The sequence below is a fragment of the Lynx rufus genome, unplaced genomic scaffold (assembly GCF_022079265.1).
Source record: "Lynx rufus isolate CCGP_SWC_20201006 ecotype Redwood Valley unplaced genomic scaffold, mLynRuf1.p SCAF_3, whole genome shotgun sequence".
NCBI classification, from domain to species: Eukaryota; Metazoa; Chordata; class Mammalia; order Carnivora; family Felidae; genus Lynx; species Lynx rufus.
The window spans coordinates 59,995,069-60,017,919 of NW_025814845.1; the positions used below are offsets into that span (position 1 = coordinate 59,995,069).

Below are 22,851 nucleotides of genomic sequence, written 5' to 3' on the forward strand. Positions count from 1 at the left end.
AGGACAGGGCTGGTCCTTTTGTTTTGTGACTAGAAAGAGTTTGTTAAAAGATTTTAATGCTATATAAAGTTCATCTGTAAGCAATCCTACCTATCTCATACTATTTACTGTGTATATGCACTCAGACTATTTATGTCTGATATCACCATATTAGGAATGGTTCTCTAACTTTGCCAAGAATCAGAATCCCCTGGGGAGCTTTTTCTTTTCTTCAATCGAGATGTAATTGACATAAAACATTGTATAAATTTATTTTTTTTAATTTTTATTTATTTATTTTGAGAAAGAGAGAGTGTGTGTGCAGGGGGAAGAGCAGAGAGACAAAAGAGGGAGAATCCCAAGCATGCTGTACACTGTCAGCACAGAGCCCAACACGGGCTCAGTCCCACCAACCATGGGATCACGACCTGAGCGGAAATCAAGAGTCAGACACTTGACCAACCCAGGTGCCCTGTAACATTGTACAACTTTAAAATGTACAATGTGTTGATTTGATCCATTTGTATATTGCAAAATGATTATCACCACCATAGCACTGGATAACACCTCCAACACATCACATAGTTACCATATCTTATTTTGTGGTGAGAACATTTAAGATCTAGTCTCTTAACACCCTTCAAGTATATAATACAGTACTGTTAACTACACTCGCTATGTTGCACATTATTAGATCCTCAGAACCTGGGGAGCTTATTAACCATGCAGCTTTTCTAGTCTGACCCCCATAAATTTGGATTCTGTCAGTGGGACTGTGAAATCCACTTGTGTATAAGTGCTCCAAATGGTATTGATTGATACCTAGAGAACCCAGGCCACAGTTCACATGGCCCTGCTCTGCTCTATTCATGTCATTCACCACAATGTTCTTCATGCCAGCAAAGAGCCTGGCACACAGTCGATGTGCAGCAAATACTGCTGAATGATGGACTTTAAAATCAAGGCACCTAAATCAGAGAGCTCATTCATCTTTAACTGACCACTTAGACTCTGAGCTCTAAATTTTCATCTCTACAAAAAACAGAATCATGTCCTTCTATACAGAGTTCAAGGTTGTCAGTGACATACAGGAGCAACAAAAACAATTCTGGCTACCTAAAGAAATAATTGGAAGCATATTGGACAAGCCATGGAATCCAGAGGGAGGCTGCAAAATCAGGGGAGGCCATGGGAACTGGGCAGCAGGAACCATGCTGAGGTCATGCCACGGGCAGGCCAGTTAAAACACAGACATTGAATCACTCGAGATTCAAAGCTGTGGGTGAGATCACTAAGGTTGCCATCCTGGCTCTTATGTCCTGACCACTAGGAGCCTTTTCAGATTCCATAGTGGAAATGAGAACTTACTGTCCCCCAAGACACACAGTGGGATATTTCTCCAAAACAAGAAATTTTGAATTCTGAGCACCTAAATGTACATTATGTTATGCTCAGCTTCACTTTAAGTAATCCAGAGAGGTTAATGACTTACAAACAAGTGAGCAAAGTTGTAATTGTAACTCATATCTTTCTTTCCTCTCCCTCTAGACCCCTCTCTTTAGGCTCTATTCTTCCATCATTCCCTGGGATTTGGGTGGTCTTGGGCACTCTTCTTCAAACCAACAAGATAAATTTTTGACCAGAGGAGATGAGTAGAAACTGAAAGTTTGCTCCATTTCCCCGATTGTGTGCTATTATGAATCACTTTCTGTTAAAACAAAACTGTCAAAGCACCAATTAAACATTTTAAGAGCCAACTAAGCTTCAAGGAGTAGAGAGAATCACCTCCAATTTACAGTAAGAAGGAGCAATAATCATTGCCTCATGTCATCTCCCATATGTGCCCCCTGTTGGGAGTCACGCCAGAGTTGGAGATGCGTCACTGGTGCTGACATGATGACGGAGTGGCATTCCCTGGAGACGTAGCCTTCCAAAGCCAAGCTGATAAATTCATGTGGCTTTCAGGAAGTTGATCTCAGGAACTAAAGCCAATGGAAACACAAAAACAGAGTAATGGAGAGATAGTAAAATACCTTGAATTTCAAAATCATTTTATATTTTATGAAATACTTTCACATACATTAATTTCCTATGTCACCCTCATGTAGACAGCTGTTATTTCCTTCTCACAGATGAGAAAGTTTGGAGCTCAGAGTTTAAGTAGTCAGCTCAAGAACAGTGAGCTTCCAAATCTAGGTCTCCTGATTCCAGGGAAAAGGTGAGAGTGTTTGAAGACAGAGGTTGTTTTTGTACGAAGGAGGGCGTGCCACAGTGGTATCAGCACCCGGATAGAGAGCTCTGCCTTCAACCAGTGGAGGGGAGGGGAGGCCAGTACTGCCCCAGCATGGGAGCAGACAGACAGCTGCCAGAGGTTTTCCTAACAGGTATCTGGGGCTGAACCCAGAGATGGGGCTGGCTGAAGGGACTAGGAAGAGCAGTGTCACTCTGTGCACGAGCAGAAGGGCGGCAGTGCTCCTGTTCGACGTGCATGCGCACTGCAAGCCGTGTCATAGAGGCAAGGCTGCTTTTCCTTAAGACGTGACATCTGCTTCCTGGCAACACTGAACCGCAGTGCAAGTGCTTGAGGCTCAGCTTAACGGTAAGAATACCAGATTTTGAGTCAGAAGGGCTAGTTTGAGTATCTCAGGAGACTACTAGAGCAAGTCAACGAAGGGAAGGGGGATGAGCTCTTAGACAACTGGCTTTTGGCCCACAGAGGCCCAGCTTCTCCTCTGCCTGGAAACCCTGGTGCTCAGAGCTACTCCCAATGCCCTGAGGCCACGGCAAAGGCCCTTGTAGCACTACTTCTGTGGAGGACAAGGTTGTTAGAACCAGTTTGTCTCCTCCACAAATAGGGATTGTTTACTGATACTTGAATCAAAATCATCCATTTTGTCAGCTTTGTCATTAGAGCTGTGGGTAGCAAAATAGCTCAAAAACTTCCTTGCGGACATTCACCTGTAGACAGCAGCACAGCCTGCCCAGGCCTCCGCTAAGATGAGTGTCAAGGCACAGAATAAACACTTCATGTCATGGATCCCGGGGACACTGCTCTGGCTGTATTGACAGGCAGGTCCCGTGGTGTGCCAGTGCCAGTGAGCTCCGATTTCTCTCATCAATCCCCAACTCCACATTCAGTGAACTCAGGTGGGTAGCAAATGCCACACGTCAGAACTATTTCCAGAAACATTCGCCAGCACAGGGGCACCTGGGTGGCTCATCTGTTGAGTGTCCCACTTCGGCTCACGTCATGATTTCACGGTTGGTGAATTCAAGCCCCACAAACGGCTGCTATCAGCGCAGAGCCTGCTTTGGGTCCTCAGTCCATCTCTCTCTCCCTCCCCGGTTTGTACTCTCTCAAAAATAATTAAATATTTACAAAACAAACAAATAAAACATTTACCAGTACTTTTTTTTAACCAACGAAACAAAAACTTTCTGCGTATCACTGAAGTAGATAGAAGGTCTATGGACATGACTCATATTTCTGTTCATTTAGTATGGGCAGCTGCTGCTTTTGAGTTCTCTACTAAGACCTCTTATGTTTCATAATTAAGGGGAAAAAATGTGTTGGGGAGCCTGGGTGGCTCAGTTGGTCAGGTGTCCAACTTCAGCTCAGGGCATGATCTTGTGGCTTGTGGGTTCAAGCGCCACACTGGGCTCTGTGCTGACAGCTCTCGGAGCCTGAAGCCTGTTTCAGATTCTGTGTCTCCCCCTCTCTGCCCTCACTCTCTTGTGCTCTCTCTCTCTCTTTCTCTCTCTCTCAAAAATAAATAGAAAGAAAGAAAGAAAGAAAGAAAGAAAGAAAGAAAGAAAGAAAATTGTACTAGAACATTTCAATCACCCTGAGTAAAAGTAATGCTAATTTGTGCTTTTAAACTCTGGGCCAGCATGTGTTGCACTTAGAAACCCAAGTGCATGCAGTAAACGTACTAAATTTTTGGCTGATTCTCACACAGCATGGGCCACACCTTTTTTTTTTTTAATGCATATTGCATGCCTGACATATAGTAGACACTCAATTGTCTGTGCATTTGAAAGCAAGAACAGAGCAATGATAGTGATTTAGTTCACGCATGGACCCTAAATAAAACTGAACCATAGAAGGAAATTTAATAAGCCTTTCTTTGTTCATGACTCACAGAGGAATGCAGCAAAAAAGTGTGAAAGCCACAGCGTTTGACTATAAACATAGCCATGTATGTATTGATATTGCACTTCTAAGACTTTGACTTGCTTGTCTATAGGACTTCTGTCCACCGCCCCCAAGAAGCACCCTACTGATTTCTGGGAAATATGTAATAAGACTGTCAGTGATTTTTGCTCTAGCTTCTTTGCCAGGATGCATCACAGCTGCACTGTAGGGGCCTTCTGAGGATGCTGCTCTATCACCCTGAGCCTTCATAGTCTCGGAGCTTTACTATCATCTGTAGCACAGTTAGGGGAAATGACCTCTACCCAGTTCTCTGTCCCACTTCCTAAGACAATAAGTTCTGGACTTCAAATAAGCATGCTTCTGTCCAGAGATGTTATCACACAGAGTGTCTTCAGCTTGGCATTCCAATCATCTATCAATGGTCCCAAATAGTCTTTCAGTTTGCGTGGGGATAGAGAATTGACTAAATGAAGCCATACCCCATGATACTTCTTAATGGACCTTGTCATACTAAAAAAAAAAAAAAAAAAAAAAAAATGTTGCCTTCACAGAACTGGAACAAATAATCCTAAAATTTGTTTGGAACCACAAAAGACACTGAATAGCCAAAGCAATCTTGAGAAAAAAAGAACAAACCTGGAAGTATCACAGTCCCAGATTTCAAGATATACTACCAAGCTATAGTACTGGCATAAAAATGTACACATAGGTCAACAGGACAGAAATGTTCCATTGGGCAGAGAGCCTGAAATAAACCCACACTTATATGGTCAACTAGTCAACAACAAAGGGAGAAAGAATATACAATGGGGAAAGACAGTCTCTTAAATAAATCGTCCTGGGAAAACCAGACAGCTACATGCAAAAGAATGAAACTGGACCAGTTTCTCATACCATATACAAAAATAATTTCAAAATGGTTTAGGACCTAAAAGTGAGACCTAAAACCATAAAAATCTTAAAAGAAAACTTAGGCAGTAATCTCTTTGACATTGGCCTTCACAGTATTTTTCTAGAATGGTCTCCTGAGGCATGGGAAACAAAAACAAAAATAAACTATTGGGACTACACCAAAATAAAAAGCTTTTGCACAGTGAAGGAAACCATCAACAAAACAACCCACTGAATGGGAGAACATATTTGTAAATCATATATCAGTTAAGGGGATTAATATACAAAATATGTAAAGAACTTATAAAAACTCAATGCCAAAAAAAAAAAAAATTCCAATTAGACATGGGTAGAGGACCTGAAAAAGGACCTTCTCTTTCCAAAGAAGACACACAGATGGGCAACAGACACTTGAAAAGATGCTCAACATCATTCATCATTAGGGAAATACAAATCAAAACTACAATGAGATATCACCTCACACTCCTCTGGGTGGCTAGTATCCAAGAGACAAGAAATAACAAGCATTGACAAGGATGTGGAGACAAGGGAAAGCTGGAGCTCTGTTAGTGGGGATGCAAACTGGTGCAGCCACTGTGGAAAATAGTATGGAGGTTTCTCAAAAACTTAAAAACAGAAATAATATATGACCCAGTAATTCGACTACTAAGTATTTACCCAAAGAATATGAAAACACAAATCCAGAAAGATATATGCACCCCTATGTTTATTGCAGTGTTATTTACAATAGCCAATATATGGAAGTAACCTAAGTGTCCATCCATAGATGGATAAAGGCGTGATATATAGATTATAGGTATAGATATAGATATATAGATACAGATATAGAGATATAAACACACATACATACAATGGAGTATTACTCAGCCATAAAAAAAAGAATGAGATCTTGCCATTTGCAACAACATGGATGGACCTAGAAGGTATTAAGCTAAGCGAAAGAGGCCTTACATAGCAGGAAAGCAAGTGTCAATATACTAGAGTCAAGGTTATTGGAGGAAATATTCTTCATTATACACCAACAAGTTGAGAGTCCAAAGTAAACATGTTCTACTCAGGAGGAAGGTAAGGTATTACCTAATTATAAGCTTCAAAAATATCCATGTTCCGTTTCTAGCCCACCTACAACACCCTGTTATTGAGAATAAATATAAATAAAGCCATAGCAGTAGAGCTAGAAGGAAACATGTAAAATATCAAGGTACTGACAATGAGGAAGAAAGTATCCATTTAGAACACAACATTGGAGTCCTTGCAGAAGATGCTCAACCTGTGAACTTCAGACCCCTAGTGGAAGGCAGAGGGATTACACAGGGTTCCCAAATCCACCTGAAAAGTTGAGTAGAGAGCAAGGGAGTAAGGGGAGATGAAATTGGAGAGGAGGCCAAGATCCATGTAAGGATTTAGCCACCTAAGGACAGTGAGAAGCTTTTGAAGCAGAGCAGTGAGATGATCAGGTTTGTGTTTTGAAAAGATGACTGGCAGCAGGGTGAAAATAGGGATGGGAAGAGAGGCTGTTGCCGTGGTAGTTCCAACAACAAACAATGGTGGCTTGGAATAGGAAGTGGCAGTGAGAGTGGAGAAAAGTGGACAAAGCCAAGACACTGTAACAGATATAAGTGGCAACTATTGGAGACCAAGATTAAGGGAAATGAAGGAAAGATGACTTCCTGGCTTCTGAGCAACTAGGTGGATGATGACACCATTCACTAAGACTGAAAATATTGGAGGTAGAGCAGATTTTGGAGAGACTAAGTTCATTTTTGAATATGATGGGTTGGAGAGACCCTAAAGGCCTCTATGAAGTAATGACCAGTAGGCTATTGGATAGATACCAATGTGAGTGGACTTATATCTCAATTTGAAGCAGGGGAAAGACATGCTTGCCTGGGGAAAGAGTATCCAGTGAGAAGAGGAGCTTAGTGTCTGGTTAGACAAAGGGGACACGCTGGAAAAGGAATATAAGGCCAAAAGGACTGCCTGGAGACACCTGAGGGCTGAGGATCAGCAGTTGTTAAAAGGACAGAGTGATATGTCAAAAACTTTCAAAAGTAAATAGGGGTGCTCTTGCTGGAAAATTAAACCATTGATTTATATTTATAACATCCAGGACTCCATACGTGGTTATAACATAAAGATATGTATGCTCGGTGAGAAAAGCAGATGAGAAAATAACATATAGATTAGGGAATCAATGAAAGAAACAAGGTGACTGTTTTGCTAATGTTCGTGGTGGTGTGCTTTAAAAGGCTGGAAAACTTTACTACACTTTGACATTGGTATGTGGTAGCTTCACTGTTCTCTGAAAACTTTCTAATCGTAGAAGGTTCACACCCAGCTCTGCTGAGGCCAAATGTGATTGCATGCCAGAGCACTGAGGCATCTGATTTTGCAATCTTGGGGCCAGGAAGTTGGATTTGGCCCAGAATTTGTTGGATTACTTCAGATTTTTAGGGGTTTTTCTCCCCTCTTTGATGAACATTTCAGCCTAATCAAAAAATCTCAAATCTCACAATAAAGCTTTAGAAAGCAACAAACTAAATCAAATAAATGATTTGAACGTTGAAAGAATACGCAGCACAGCACTCTTATCAGCACTCCGGGGTCTTTACCTGAGGACTGGCCTTTTTCCCTTTCAGCAAGCTGTTTTCATAAGTAATGCTGCCACCTAGCAGTCTTCTTGCAAATCACCGTTTTGAATTGAAGGCACATTTTAGCTTTGTCTCGGGTTCACCGTATTTGAGTTGAACTTGAGCAAAACTTGAAATATAAATTTAACTATCTTTGAAAAATACCTTTTCCACAAATACTGGTCTTGAAACCATTATCTGGAAAACAACAGACTGTTGTAAGCAATTCAGTTGAGATGAAATTGATGGCAAAAGGTAAAACACCTTCTAGGTAAGACTTTAGTACGTTTAGGGGAACCTGGGTGGCTCAGTTGGTTAGGCATCTGAATTGGGCTCAGGCCATGATCTCACAGTTTGTGGGTTTGAGCCCTGCATTGGGCTCTGTGCTGATAGTGCAGAGCCTGGAGCCTGTTTCGTATTCTGTGTCTCCCTCTCTCTCTCTCTCTGCCCTTCCTCCCTTGCTTGTGCTCTCTCTCTGTTGAAAATAAATAAAAATTAAAATTTTTTTTAAAAAAGACTTCAGGGGCGCCTGGGTGGCGCAGTCGGTTAAGCGTCCGACTTCAGCCAGGTCACGATCTCGCGGTCCGTGAGTTCGAGCCCCGCGTCAGGCTCTGGGCTGATGGCTCGGAGCCTGGAGCCTGTTTCCGATTCTGTGTCTCCCTCTCTCTCTCTGCCCCTCCCCCGTTCATGCTCTGTCTCTCTCTGTCCCAAAAATTAATAAACGTTGAAAAAAAAATTTAAAAAAGACTTCAGTACATTTATAACTAATACAAACCTCCATGTCTATCTCCTTAGGGGAAATAGATCAATATTTTTTGTTGAAAGTGGGTAGATATGAAGTGTGGGTGATCAGTCTCAATAAGGAACAGCTTTTTGACCAGAGGACCTTCAAACTGAAGGAATCATAAATGTCCAACGGAAACCTAAGAGACATTTTAATTCACATCAAGAGCTTGACTCACAAAGTAAGCCAAAGTTGCTTTTTAAAAAAGATGAATAAGGTCTAGAGATCTGTTGTACATGATTATGCTTATAGTCAACAATATTGTATGGTACACTTAAAAAATTTTTTAAGAGGATAGATCTCATGTTGTATTCTTATCAAAATACAATACAATACAATACAATCTCATAAATGTTTATGTTTTCACAAAGGTAAAAAAAAATCTAACATTTATTGAATGTTTGCTATTTGCCCAAACACCAAGCAAAGCACTTTCTTGGTACTGTGTTCCCTACACAAATCTCTAAGAAGGTATTACGGTAAATAATCCTATTAATACAGGAGGACCTGAGCCTTGGGGATGGTGACAAGGCAAGTGAGTGTTGGAGGGGGTTACAAACCCAGATGGTCTGATTTCAGAACTTGGGCTCTTACCTACCAGCAATCTATCAGAAGCAAATAGATGCCAGATTTTCAGCAGGTTAAAACACTTAACAGAACGGAGTAAGTTTCTATTTTCTACCTGGGTTGCTTTTTAAATGGCATGAAAGAAAATGTTCTCAGTTTGGTCAGAGTGACCTTTGTCTTATCTCCTGTTTTGTTACAAACTACTAAACATTGTAAGAATTTTTAACTCTACCAGAGCTCCCCTGTTCAATGACTACTGGCCTGCTAGATTGGTAGATACTTTGGCCAGTTTTGCCACCTCTCTATTTTAGTGACATTTCATTTCTTCATGTCTTGGGAAGGAGTGTCTTTCTTGTTGATATCACTGCTCTGCACTTAGCTCTCAGTGGACACGTTTGTCCTGGATGTTCTCACTCAGGGATATCTGTACATCATACCCTGAGGAGATTACTTGGGCAAGCATGTCTCTGAAGACAATTTGAATGTGTGTGTGGCTCATGCTCTGCTACAGGTGCTTCTCAGACTTTAAGGTGCATTCAAATCACCTAGGAATCTTGTTAAAGTGCAGGACCTGAGATTTTGCATTTTTAACAACTTCTCAGATGAAGCTGATGGTGCTGGTCCATGGACCATGAGTATTAAGGTGCTCAAAACTCCTCAGTTTTTCTTGGGTCTGAGGAGAAAATCTGGCTTATTTCCGAAGTCAGGGAGGAAAACCTTCCCCATAATTTTCTCATTTTTCCTGTTTTTATGTATCCAATCATAAAAATCAGGGTATAAATCAAGTCATGTATTTTTATATTTTTAAACAAAGGTATCCATAAAAGCTATTTTAAAAATAAAATCCATTTGGGCCCTAAATCCATTGGTTCAAACTTTTCTTCTTGGATTCAGAGTCTTTGCAATTTATACCCCTACCATAAATGAGATCATGGAGAGTCATTCTGGAAATTTCTAGAACAATTGGGCTACCCGAGAGCTGCCCAACCTCCAGTCCTATCTTGGGGCAAGCAGGCATAAGGCTCCTATTGTCAGTATAAGCTAAATCCAGAACTCTGGGCATTAAAAAGACCAAAATCAAACTTTAGAATTGCTCTGGAATTAGCTCCCTGACCCAGTGGTCCTATTTTAACAATTGTGGAATTTCCTGGGTTTATTCAGAGTCCTCTTTCAGGTACTTTTGTCCCTATATTCTTCCTGTTATTGTCAGCATCACTCATTTTTGCTCTAACAAGGAGATATACAGTACATATAACAGAGGCAAGTGTAAAACTGCTACACTTAGTTCCCAAGATCAAATGACACAAGAGTGAAATGAGTGAGACATAGAAATTGGCCATTTTCAAAAGAAAAAAAAATTCATTGCCTGTCTACTCAGTATAAGTGACCAGAATAATGTTATTCAGTCTAGGAAGGCATTAATAGAATAGTGCCTAGGACAAAGGAGGTAATGGGCCTCCTCTAGTTTGCACTGGCCAAGCCATACTTGGGGTACTATGGCGTTCAGATATGTGTGTACACGGGAGTGTGTGTGTGTGTGTGTGTGACTCAGTGAAAGTATGGGAAGGCAAAAGGAAGAGCAGTCATGATTTAGGAGAAACAATGAAAAAGACCCAACAGATTTCAAAAAGATAACCTTTCTCTTTTTGAAGATAAGTGGTGGAAAGAAGTTGAGAGAATTTCAAACTGTGTTATAAGTTAAAGGACCTAGAGATATTTGCCTTCGAAGTGTGTCTATGCGGGTTTTAGAGCAGAAGTTACTTAAGACCCGTTAATGGGTGGATGGACGGATGAATGGATAGACGGATGAACAGACAGACAGGCTATCTATTGAATATATTATATGTGTCAGGCGCTCTACCAAGAACTCCACATGTACTGAATGATTTCATTCTCCAAAAAATCCTTTAAAATTAGTATTATCCCCATGTGAAAACTACTAAATATAAGGCAGAGATAAATTAAGTGCCCTGTCCAAAGTCATTGACCGGGTGATTCCATAGCTTGTGCTCTTAACCTCTATTTAATAGCCCTATGTGACAGCTATGGAAGTTCACTACTCAGATGTCCCTTAAAGAAATAACTTGCTGGCCGGCTGTGAAAAGTACAGTCAGCTGACAGCCTCCAGCTGTTAATATCTCCGGGATCTCCTTGTGCCTTCTACCAGAGACCGTACTGTTTCTGAGAAGCCCCAGTGACTGAGTATGGCAGGGGTTGCAGGACCTGGATATTTCTGCATTATGGGCTCCTCTAATAGATAGTCTTTTCTCAGGGTATGTCCATGAAGTTGTCACAGACTTTGTCGGATCAGCACTGCAGTCTGAGGCTCTCTCTGCCCACTCCTGCTCCCTGCCCTTTTACCTACTACAGGAGTCATCCTGAAAACAACAGCAAAAGAAACTTCTTTCACTCCAACATCCATCTCATTGTCTGCTTCCTGAGGGACCCAACTGTGCTTCCTGAGGGACACACACCGTGTCTTCAAATATTCGGAATGTTATCATATAAAAGGGCATTTAGAATTGTTTTCATATAGTGATGAAGTATTGGATTAGGAGAAACTGACTGAACTACTAAGGAAGCAGCTTTCACATATACATAGGGAAGAACTTTCTAACAACTAAAACTGCACAAACAAGGGGATAGGCTGCCTCAACACTGATGAGTTTTCAGTAGCCACTGCAGTCATTCAGGCCAAGAGGAAAACCACTTGTAAGGTCGTGTGACATTACCACAACCCCCACCCCATACACCATGGAACATCTAAGATGCTAAACATCCCCAATGCTGAGTACAAAAACCAAATTGTTTAGGAAACCACACCAGGAAGACCATAACTTTGAGTTTTCAGTGGTTTGATGAGTCTGGTTTCATACATCCATACTTGTATACTCCCAGGACAGCCCAGTGGTACTCTATGCCAGACCACCTATTGTCCACATGCTTTTATTTCTTTTATTTAGTCAAAGAACTCCTAGCAAGTGAGTTAAGGCTATAAGCTCATTGTCCACATGGGCTCATTTGGCAGGATCAAAAACGAACTGCGCATATGTTTTGTGAAACATACTGTAATACTGAGTTCAGTATCAGATAAAATTTTAATGACACCCTCCACTGACACCTGGTTCTAAAGCTCAATAACCTGCATACTTGAGACTGAAAGATTCTCTTCCTCAAAGTTGTTGCCTCCCTCCCTTCATCGAGACACGGGCACACCAATGAGGAGACACATACTTGCCCCCTTCCAGCATTTCCACAATGACCAAATTACATAAGTAATTATATATTTCAGATGATGAAATAAAAGGTGGGAAAGTCTGACAGGAAAACAGTAACCTAGTCAGCATAGAAATCTGTATATAAGGAGACATTCATTAGGTGTGCAAATATTTACTAAGCATCTGCCAAAGGTTAGACTTTCTTACAGGGGCCAAGGGCCCAAGGATGTGCTCCACAGAGTTCCCTGATTTCCTGGCGCATGCTTTCAAATGTCATTGAGAGGGGCGCCTGGGTGGCTCAGTCGGACAAGTGTCTGACTTTGGCTCAGGTCATGATCTCGTGTTTCGTGGGTTCAAGCCCTGCCTTGGGCTCTGTGCTGACAGCTCAGAGCCTGGAGCCTGCTTTGGATTCTGTGTCTCCCTCTCTCCCTGCCCCTCCTCACTTTCTCTCTCCCCCTCTCTCTCTTTCAAAAATAAATAAACATTAACAAAAATAAAAATTAACAAAACAAATGTCATTGAGGAAGCCTGCTGACCCTTCACTGAGAGAAGCAATCAAAGCCACAATCACAGTGACCTGTAGAACCTCCAGTCTGATGTCTTTTCCCTCTCTCCCCACCCCAAATTTCTGCAGCATCCCTGCCATTTATAACCTATATTTGTAAGACATATTTCATTATACTTAAAGTGCTTTGAGGCCAATTCATAAAATTTGCAAGGGGAGTTCAAAAAAAAAGCAAGCTCAGCAATATTTGGGGACTTTTAAAACTGATGACACAGCTGACCTATTGGAGACACAGGCAGTGGGAGGGCCCTCACTGGTATAAATAAATAGGAATCTCTGTCCTCAGAACCCACAGTTTAGACTCAGAGCTGAAGTCTGAACTCCACCTTGAGGCAGAATGAGGTTCTCCCTGGGATTTCTGCTTCTCATGCTGTTGGTCTACAGCATCACTCCAGTCCATGGTGAGAACTTTCACTTATCTTCTCATTGTGCTTTGAGCAGAAATAGTCTTCAGCATTTCTTTCCTTTTTTTTTTTTAATTAAAAAATGGGGAGCAATATGACTGAAATGGGAAGGGGGAGATTACCTAAGTACTCCTAGGTTTCTAAAAGTAATATGCTTAGAGATTTAACTCTTAGAGGTTAAAGACACTTATGTTGTTAAGATTATTGTCCATAGATAGAGATACTGAAGTTCAGCGTCCGTGTGACTTATCGTTGGTTTGTCTATTCCTGGTCTTTTTCAGATTCAGCTCTGCTATAACTAATTCTTCCCATGTATATGTCTTCTTGGCTCTGCCTTTCAGTGCTACCCCTTCCGACTAAACCCTTTATAGGGTTTAAAGATAATTGACCTCAACAGGTTGGTCTCCTGCAGAGAACGTTTGGTGCAATTCTATTTGGCTAGCTCTGACACGAGCCACTGTAAGCACAACATGGGTACTTAAGTACATGCTTTCTGCAAAGACATAGACTTCCAAGTCTAAATGGGGTGACGATTGTATAAATAGATAAACATCTAGTTGAAGCTGTAAGTTTTTATACAGCTGAGGAAATCCAAGGCATGTGCCTTGGATTGATATGATATAGTCTGAATGATATAGTCTGCTCAGGTATAAAAAACAAATTTTTGCTCTTAAAGTGTAAGGCATTGTTTTTCAATTATTTTGCTTCACATGCTATTTTTATTCTTCAAGAACTTCATCTCTCACCTCCTCCATAAAGCTGTCCCATTGCCCTGGCAAAGTCCTCTGTTCCCATCATGTAGCTTGGATCCTGGGTGTGAAATACAACATTCTGTGACATTTTAGTTTTTGTTCATTTGTTTCGTCCACCAAATTGTAAATGCCTTGAGAACCAGGGTCCTTTTATTTGCAAATATGTGTCAAGCATTGTGTTAGGCACTGGGCTTAAGAGGGTAGACTTCATTAAAATACATGAGATAGAGTAGCTTATAAAAGTATCTAGTACTAATGACTTCTGTTATTGAATAAAAATAGTCTTGAATTTTTATTATCAGCTTTCGTTGGTAATAATTTGCAACCGAGATGAAGGACGAGCGTATTAAAATACATACATATATATATATATCTCGTATTAAAATACATACATAAATATATATATATGTATATATATCTCCCGTGGTGTTTCCTTGGAGAGACAAGGAAGGGGGTGGTGAGCATGATGAGAGCAGCTTATTACTACTCTGGGGACACTGTAAGGGATTCATGTCTTTGGTTTTTATGTGTTTGGAGGGAAGATCAAATCAGTTGATTTTACACTGTATGAATTATAAGTGAGTTTTAAGTCCCCAGAGCAGTGGTTCTCAAATTTTATTATACAATCACCTGAGCACCAATATAATGCTATCACAAATTTCAATAGGTGTCGTACTTTTAGAAAGCTAATTTTATTTTTAAGGTTTTGGTAGAAAATGTTCAAAAATAAGCCAAGACAAGCAGAAATACACAAACTAAAAGCATCTGGGTAAAAGCGCCAACTTGAAATTTTTAAATCTTCAAATAAACCATATGAAAGATCAGTAATTAAATTCAAGTTATGAATTATATGTCAAAGGGATTAAAATAACTGATTGTGTTTACAGGTGTTCTGGAGGCCTTTAACACAAACTTAAAGTGTAAATGCGTCCAAGAAACCTCAGCCTTTATCCCCATCCAACTCATTGAAAAGCTTCAAGTCTTGCCTCCTGGGAATGGGTGCCCAAACAAAGAAATCATGTAAGTTGCAGGAGAAAAATTTATGTGATTCTTTTCTCCCAATGAAAATCAGATCAAATGTTGCCATATAGTATTTTTTTAGTATTGTTGGCATACAATGTTGCATTAATTTCATATGTACAGCATAGTATTCTTATTCAAGAATCTCAAAGGGATTGATTTTGAGAGTTGCTAACAACTCTCAAGCTAATAATGGGACTCAATAATATTTGTTAAGTACCTACTTTGCAGCGGCCCTGAGTTAAGTGCTTTATTCACATTCATTCATCATATTCCTTTAACAGACATTAAGTTACGTCTAGTGTTATCACTGATCTGCAGGTGCAGAAACTGAGGCTTAGGGAGGTTAACCAACTGCCCTGAGGCAAACCCTTAGAAAGGGACAGAACCAGGACTCCACCCAGGTGTTCCCCCTCCAAGCCTCTTCTCTCCTACCAAATTCAAATCACCAGCAGAAGCAGACACTTTGTTCCCCAGAAGTTAAAGAGCAAGAAAATAAGTACCCACTACAGTCCTTGGTCTGAACATCTATTTTATGGGACAGTCCCTGAGCTTTAAGATCTACCAACGTTGATACCATTACTCTGATTGAAGAGTTAGGCTATGGAGTCAGTTGTGGCTGCAAGAAGTTTAATAGGTATTTTCTTTAGCTGAAATAGCATGATCTCTTGTTTCTGTGACCCTTTTCAGTACTTTCAGAGAAATCTGTTGATACTTCTATCATAACATTTTCCATGGCACATCAAATGAGAATTTACACATTGCATGCAAAGCCCCTAGTATAGTGCCTGGCACAACAGTAAATGTAACAAATGTTCAGTAAATGTTAGCTGTGATTATTATAGCATCACTGTGTTGAAGCAATCAGGTTTGTGGCTCTCTTTCTCTCTCCCATTCTCTCTCTCACCAGAATTAAGGTCCTTATAGACAGGGATCAGATTTATTTGTTTCTCTACTCCCAATGCTTTATCCCTTACCTGGCATAGAGCAGAGGTACAAGCAATGTTGGATTGTTACACTGCATTTTTTAAATAATCCTATAGATCTTTTGTGTATCACTACTTGGAACTTTGATTTCTCCTTCCTAGATCTATCTTTATGAACCAAGCATCCACAGCTCGTCCACCTTTCCTGACTTTACTCTCACTAGCAGCTCTGCCTCTGTACTTCTTTAGACATTTGATATGTTTGTAATCAGCCACTTTTTGTTTGTCCCATTTTGATATGGGCTTTGGGTGTCGCACTAGTTGTGTTCAACTTGTAAAAAAGAAATATGGGATATCAAAAACGTGTGCAAAAATTTTTCATTAAAAAGGCATTATACTTTTCCTAATGTCTTCACTGATGTTCTTTTTTTTTTTTTTTCCATTGATTTTTATTGCAGGTCTAGCATTTACCACCTAATATTCCTTTTTTTTGTTGTTGTTGTTTTTTAATATATGAAATTTATTGTCAGATTGGTTTCCATACAACACCCAGTGCTCATCCCAAAAGGTGCCCTCCTCAATACCCATCACCCACCCTCTCCTCCCTCCCACCCCCCATCAACCCTCAGTTTGTTCTCAGTTTTTAACAGTCTCTTATGCTTTGGCTCTCTCCCACTCTAACCTCTTTTTTTTTTTTTTCTTCCCCTCCCCCATGGGTTCCTGTTAAGTTTCTCAGGATCCACATAAGAGTGAAACCATATGGTATCTGTCTTTCTCTGTATGGCTTATTTCACTTAGCATTACACTCTCCAGTTCCATCCACGTTGCTACAAAAGGCCATATTTCATTTTTTCTCATTGCCACATAGTATTCCATTGTGTATATATACCCCAATTTCTTTATCCATTCATCATTTGATGAACATTTAGGCTCTTTCCATAATTTGGCTATTGTTGAGAGTGCTGCTATGAACATTGGGGTACAAGTGCCCCTATGCATCAGTACTCCTGTATCCCTTGGGTAAATTCCTAGCAGTGCTATTGCTGGGTCATAGGGTAGGTCTATTTTTAATTTTCTGAGGAACCTCCACACTGCTTTCCAGAGTGGCTGCACCAATTTGCATTCCCACCAACAGTGCAAGAGGGTTCCCGTTTCTCCACATCCTCTCCAGCATTCACTGATGAAGGTTCTAACTAACCCACAATTATTGGCCTCAAACTCAGAGATGTCAAGTCCAGCCATGACCTTGAGAGTAGTTCCTCTGGCTGCATAGAAACCTGAGATTCTCTCCTCTCTCTCTCTCTCTCTCTCTCTCTTTTATTACATTTCCTCTGTCATGAGTCAAGTCTCTTACCTCTCAACCTGAGGAAGTAATGCACCCCAACTTTCTCTTCGTTAACAATAATCATTTTGAAGGGGCAAAAATTTGATTTTATATCTTGTCACCAAATTCTGTATTTCTGAATTTTAACCAGATATAGAAACAAAAGCTGGAAATTACGAGAAATACGTAGCAATCAGGGTAAAAATGCTGTGAGTCCGGATGGTCAGAAATCTATTTTCCCTCATGAACTCAAAAACCAAATTGGAAGACTCTGCCCAAGAACCCCAAAATGCTGTGACCTCTGACCTCTCTAAGATTCATTTACAAGGGTGGAGTTTCAAAGCTAGATGGACAGATCCTTCTTGCTAAGGTGAAGGTGAAGAAATCGTTTTTGCTCAGAGGCCACCCCAATAGAGGGTTGAGTGTCCCTGGTCACTATCACCTGGGAGACCTCACATCTTTCACTGCAGGTAAAACATTCAGCACTGTGTCTGGCACTTATTGATAACTATTCAGATCCTGCCCATGTAGAGTGGTGGCTAAAAGTGTGGGTTCTGGAGGCAGATAACCTTCATTCGAATGCTGCCCTGCCCTTGCATTTGTCGTGCCATCTTGGGCAAGTTATTTAAACTCTCTAAACCTCAGGCTCCTCATCTAAATGTAAGGAAATAATAGTTCTCTAGCAAAGGACTTGTGTGAGATTGACATAATCCATGTTACCTGCTGAGGATAGTGATTGGCGCATTGTAAGTGCTTGATCAATATTAGCTATTATTGTTGCTGCTTTTGTTGTTATCGAATCTCTCAGAGCAGTGAAAGCCTCACTAACTAGAGGTTCAACAAAATGCCAGGGGCACTCGGAGTGATCAGCTCTGTAACCTCTCCCACATTAAATGTCATTGGATCTGCTTTTCAAATAAAATTTTCTCAAGAGAGTGTTTCCTATCGTTTATTTTGTTCTCCCAAGCTCAACAGACAACCATCTATTTTATGGGACATAAAGATAATGTGATATAGATTTAGAAGTGAGCCAATCTTAGAGTCAGCTATTTGGTCCACCTCCAATTCATGTAAAGATTGTCAGCAAAGCATTAACCCCTGACACATAAGATTCTGTTAACCTCATCTTCAGCTCCACTGGCTCACACACAGATCCCAAACTGCCTACCTCCAATTCCACTTCATCCGGGAATATTTTTCTACTCCACTCTCCTTAAGGGCAGGATTGACTAAAATGTAACACTGCCTTATTTTTATTATTTTTTCTTTCCCCCCAGAGTTTGGAAGAAGAATAAGTCAGTTGTATGCTTGAACCCTCAAGCTAAATGGATACTAAAATTAATAAAAATGTTACAGAGGTAAGTCAGACATCCCAAGGGTTTTCAGATTCCAATTTGTACTGAAGGGCTTCCCTTTCATGGGTAGTCAAAATGGGGACCATTTTAATTATTTATTTATTTTTAATGTTTATTTATTTTTGAGAGAGAGACAGAGTGCATGACTGGGGCAGGGGCATAGAGAGAGGAGGACAAAGGATCTGAAGTGGGTTCTGCACTGACAGCAGACAGCCCGGTCGGTGCATGGCTCAAACCCACGAACCGTGAGATCATAACCTGAGCCGGAGTCAGATGCTTAACCAACTGAGCCACCTAGAAGCCCCTAAATGGGGACCATTTTAAACTTATGAGAAATTCCCAAGACAAATATCCATTCTTCACTATTATTACTTTTCAAATGAGTAAGGGTGACTCATTTCAGTAGCTCAATAAACTAAATGGAAAGTCAATATGCACAACAGTCCTTGTTTGATATCTTTAAGGAAAACCAGTTTTTAGTAAGTCTCTCTGTGAATATGACTCTCTTGTTTTTGTTTTTATTTCACAGAAAAAGTGCTGTTTCAACTCCATGAGCTCCAGCGTTTAAGAAAAGAGTCAACTGATGCCAATATCCCTACTAAGGACACCTGCCTATGCCCCTCCTCCTGCTCTGGGTTTTAGTTTTGTATTTGGCTGAGTCTTTCCAAGAAAAAGAACTTCCCCATATAAGCAAGCATGAAAATATATGTTAAATAAGCTTACAGAAGCTGATGTGGCCAACTTGAGCTTTTTAAAAATTATAGTACCCTTATACACTTGGACTTTGCATTTTTATCAGGAAGAAAGTTTCCTTGAGGATACTTAGTAATAAATCACATCAGTTTCTTTGAATAGTATACCTCTTGTTTACACTAAATTTTCCTAGAAACTAGGGGAACAAGAATTTAAACCTCAAATCTGAACATGTGGCTTGAATTAAGAAGGAAATGATGGAATTCATTTCAATCATTTCACACCATAAGAAAAGCAGGCCTCCATAAGAGACTGAAACCTGCCTGGGAAACCCAGGGAATTTCATAAGAGACAGAGGGCTCTCATAGTAGCTATCTTCCACTTAAAAGCTCACTATTGAAAAAAATGGAGTCCTTTTCATTCGAAAGAGTTCTTTTACGACATTTACTGTCCTGGACAAAAACTAATAACATTCAACAATCTCCAGACTTAAATTCGTAGAATATTCAGGAAAAGCATTTAAAAACTGATATTCAGATGTCTTCTTTTATACATTTGCTTTGATGAACTTTTCTTACTCATATCTTTTGCACAGACTTTTTTTTCCCTTGGTTCCTGGTACCTGATTCTTTAATGCTTCCTGTTGATCTAATGCTATTCAATAAACTCAAGTAAACGTTTTACTTAATTATGGGGAACTCATTCTTAATAGAGCATTTGCTCAAATTTAGACACTCTGACTCATCACAATGAAAAGTAGGACTTCATCATGTTAATTTTTGCTTGCATGATGCTTGCCTTTTACAGTTGTTTTAAATTATGTGGCAATGGGTGAGTGAAGTTATTCCTGATATTAACACAGGGGGAAAATACTTGACTATGAGAGCTTCTTTTCCTTGATATACTCATCATTATTTCCTCTAGAGATTTCCAAATTCTTACCAAAACCTATTTTCACTTATATTGGTTCTTAAAGTCTCCAATGTTTGCTTTGACAAAGTTTTTCACTGGGTTTGACAAACAGAAGAAGTAGACCCTTAAACCCCCATCCCCTCCTTCCCTGGAGGCAGCCTGGCTCTCCCATCAGGGCTGGGCTTTCCCAGCAGGCTGGGTTCCACTGCCCTAGTGCCCCTCATTCCCCTTGCCGCTTTGGGGGGCCCACTCCAAGCACACCCAGGTTTAAAGCTATATCTGGCTCCTGCTTTCAATTCTCTCTTTTTTATTTTTTGATTTATTTTTATTAAATAGATTTCTTGGATGGGAGTAAAGAGAACCTATTAATGCTACTTTTTCTGTTGTCTACAACAGGAATCATAAAATGGATCATAAAATGCCATCAAAATCCTGCATTCTAGCCCTTTCCAGACTTCTACTTTTAGAGGTCAGGAATCACATCACTCTTTAGTTTTGTTTTGGTCTTTGAGAATGCAGCTAGATGAATATTTAGGATCCTCAAATAAGAACTATTACCATTTTCTATGAGGCAGCTACTCATGTCACCCTCATTTTACAGAGGCAGAAGCTGAGACACACAGGGATTAATAACTTGCTCGAGGCCTTACAGCTACTAAACAACAAATCAAAATTCAAACTCACGCAGAGTGCATACTTCTAATCACCACACAATGCTGACCACACTTTATAGGGAGTAGACGTCACCGGCTCCATTTTACAGAAAGAGAAGTTGATGCAAGTGAACATTTACTTGCCCCAAATCACATAACTAGTAAAAAGACAAAACCAGAATTCAAACCCAGGGCCTCCTGACTCCTAAATATATGTATTTCTTACCTCAGCCCCTTTGTCCACCATTTTTTCAGGGCCAATCAAAGTTCCAGAAGATCCAAGCCTCCCTTGGGTTGAGAAGACAGCATGAAGACAGTGGGCAAATGTGGGATTAGAAATGAAACAACAGGACCAGGGAGGGTTCTCAAACTTGCTTTCCTTACCACACAACTACCAGCTTCTCAAAAGTCACAGTAGATTTGGAGGTGTTCAGTCTGATTGGGGACAGGGATCTTAACCCACAGTTAAATGCAGGATAACTTGTTGAGTCATTTAATGAGTGTCTGAGGAAAAGTGATCATTAGCTGATCTGAGCGTGTTTGGGTTCAGAAAGAGAGAATAATGAAATGGTAAGGCAAAATTCAGGTAATCCATGGTCACATACATGCAAACATACATAATTAAATTAACGAAAATCCAGAGTGAAATAGAACTGAAGGGAAAACACAAGCTAATGCTGGCCAACGCAGGACGTTCAACTCTGGGAAACAAAGTGCAGGAGTTAGAAGGCCAAGCTATGCAGGGAGCTCTTGGTAGCATAACACAGGGAACCTCTCACAAAGTGAGCCAAGCCTCAATTGCTCTACTCAAACCCATCTTACTGGTAGAAGCCCAAAGGAAAAGATTCTCTATGTCAAAGGGAAGCAGAATTCTCCTTTCTAACCCCTGAAGGGGCTTAGCCCTACCTCACCTGGACATGGCTTGCCCAGCTGTATGAGTTCTGCCTTAGTGGTTTCCATTTTCTATTGCCTTCCTTTTTACAACTCTTCCCTGTCACTGAGATGTGTCATTTTATTGCTTCCAACTCTGTGTAAGGATTGGTACATTCCCCAAGGCTTTTTGCTCTGAGGTAAAGTTTGGTGGTACTTTTAAACACAATGAATGTGTTGGTTTACAGAAAACTTGGTGGAACTGAGAAGGAGAGGAAGCCCATGGGTCAGAAGGGTAATATTTGAAAGAGATATCACATCATTTTGTGACCCTCAAGGACAGAAGTTCTCTATGCATAGTCCCTCTGAAGAGCACCATTGGCAGCATCTGGATACTTGTTAAAATACATATTCTCAAGCCCCTCTCCAGGCCTACTGAATCAGAAACCCAGGGGTTGGGCCCAGAGTTGTAATAAACTGTGATATAACAAAAACTGTATTTCCTGGCATAGATCTCCAAAACCCCTTGGAATTTCCTGACTCATAGGATTGTCTTTTGTTCAGAATGAGCCCCTTTCAACCACACCTGAGTTTATGCTAGTGAGGTAACCATTGGTTACCTCATAGATAGCTTCAGGATGGGGGCTGGTTTCCAGAGGAACCAACCATGTGATTAAAGAATTGGACCTTTCAGCCTCACCTCTGACCTCCAGGGAGGGGAGAGGGGCTGGAGATTTTCAATCATCAATGGCCAATGATTTAATCAATCACACCTATGTAATGGAACATCCATTAAAAATCCCTAAACAATAATGTTTGGAGAGCTTCTGAGTTGGTAAATACCTTGAGGTGCTGGAAGGGTGGTACACCTGGAGAGGACATGAAACAATATCCCCCACCCCCCCTCCTGCCCATGCCTCATCCTATGCATCTGTTCCACTCAGCTGTTCCTGAGTTGTATCTTTTATAATAAACCAGTAATAGTAAGCCACTTTCTGGGATTCTATGAGTCATTCCAGGAAATTATCAAACTTGAAGCAGGATTGTGGGAAACTCAGAACATGTAATCAGCTAGGAAGAAATGTAAATAGCCTGAGAACCCCATTTGCAGCTATTATCTAAAGTGGGAGT

General features: G+C 40.5%; 1 protein-coding gene across 1 annotated transcript; it reads left to right on the forward strand.

The window, feature by feature from the left end:
• Nucleotides 1-2,544: 2,544 nt before the first annotated feature.
• Nucleotides 2,545-19,956, forward strand: CXCL13 (C-X-C motif chemokine ligand 13; the record flags this gene model as incomplete). The annotated part of the gene is made up of 4 exons (XM_047092266.1): nt 2,545-2,578; nt 14,855-14,987; nt 18,515-18,595; nt 19,122-19,956. Coding segments are annotated over 4 exons (273 nt in total), but the record flags the coding sequence as incomplete, so codon positions are not given.
• Nucleotides 19,957-22,851: the final 2,895 nt, after the last annotated feature.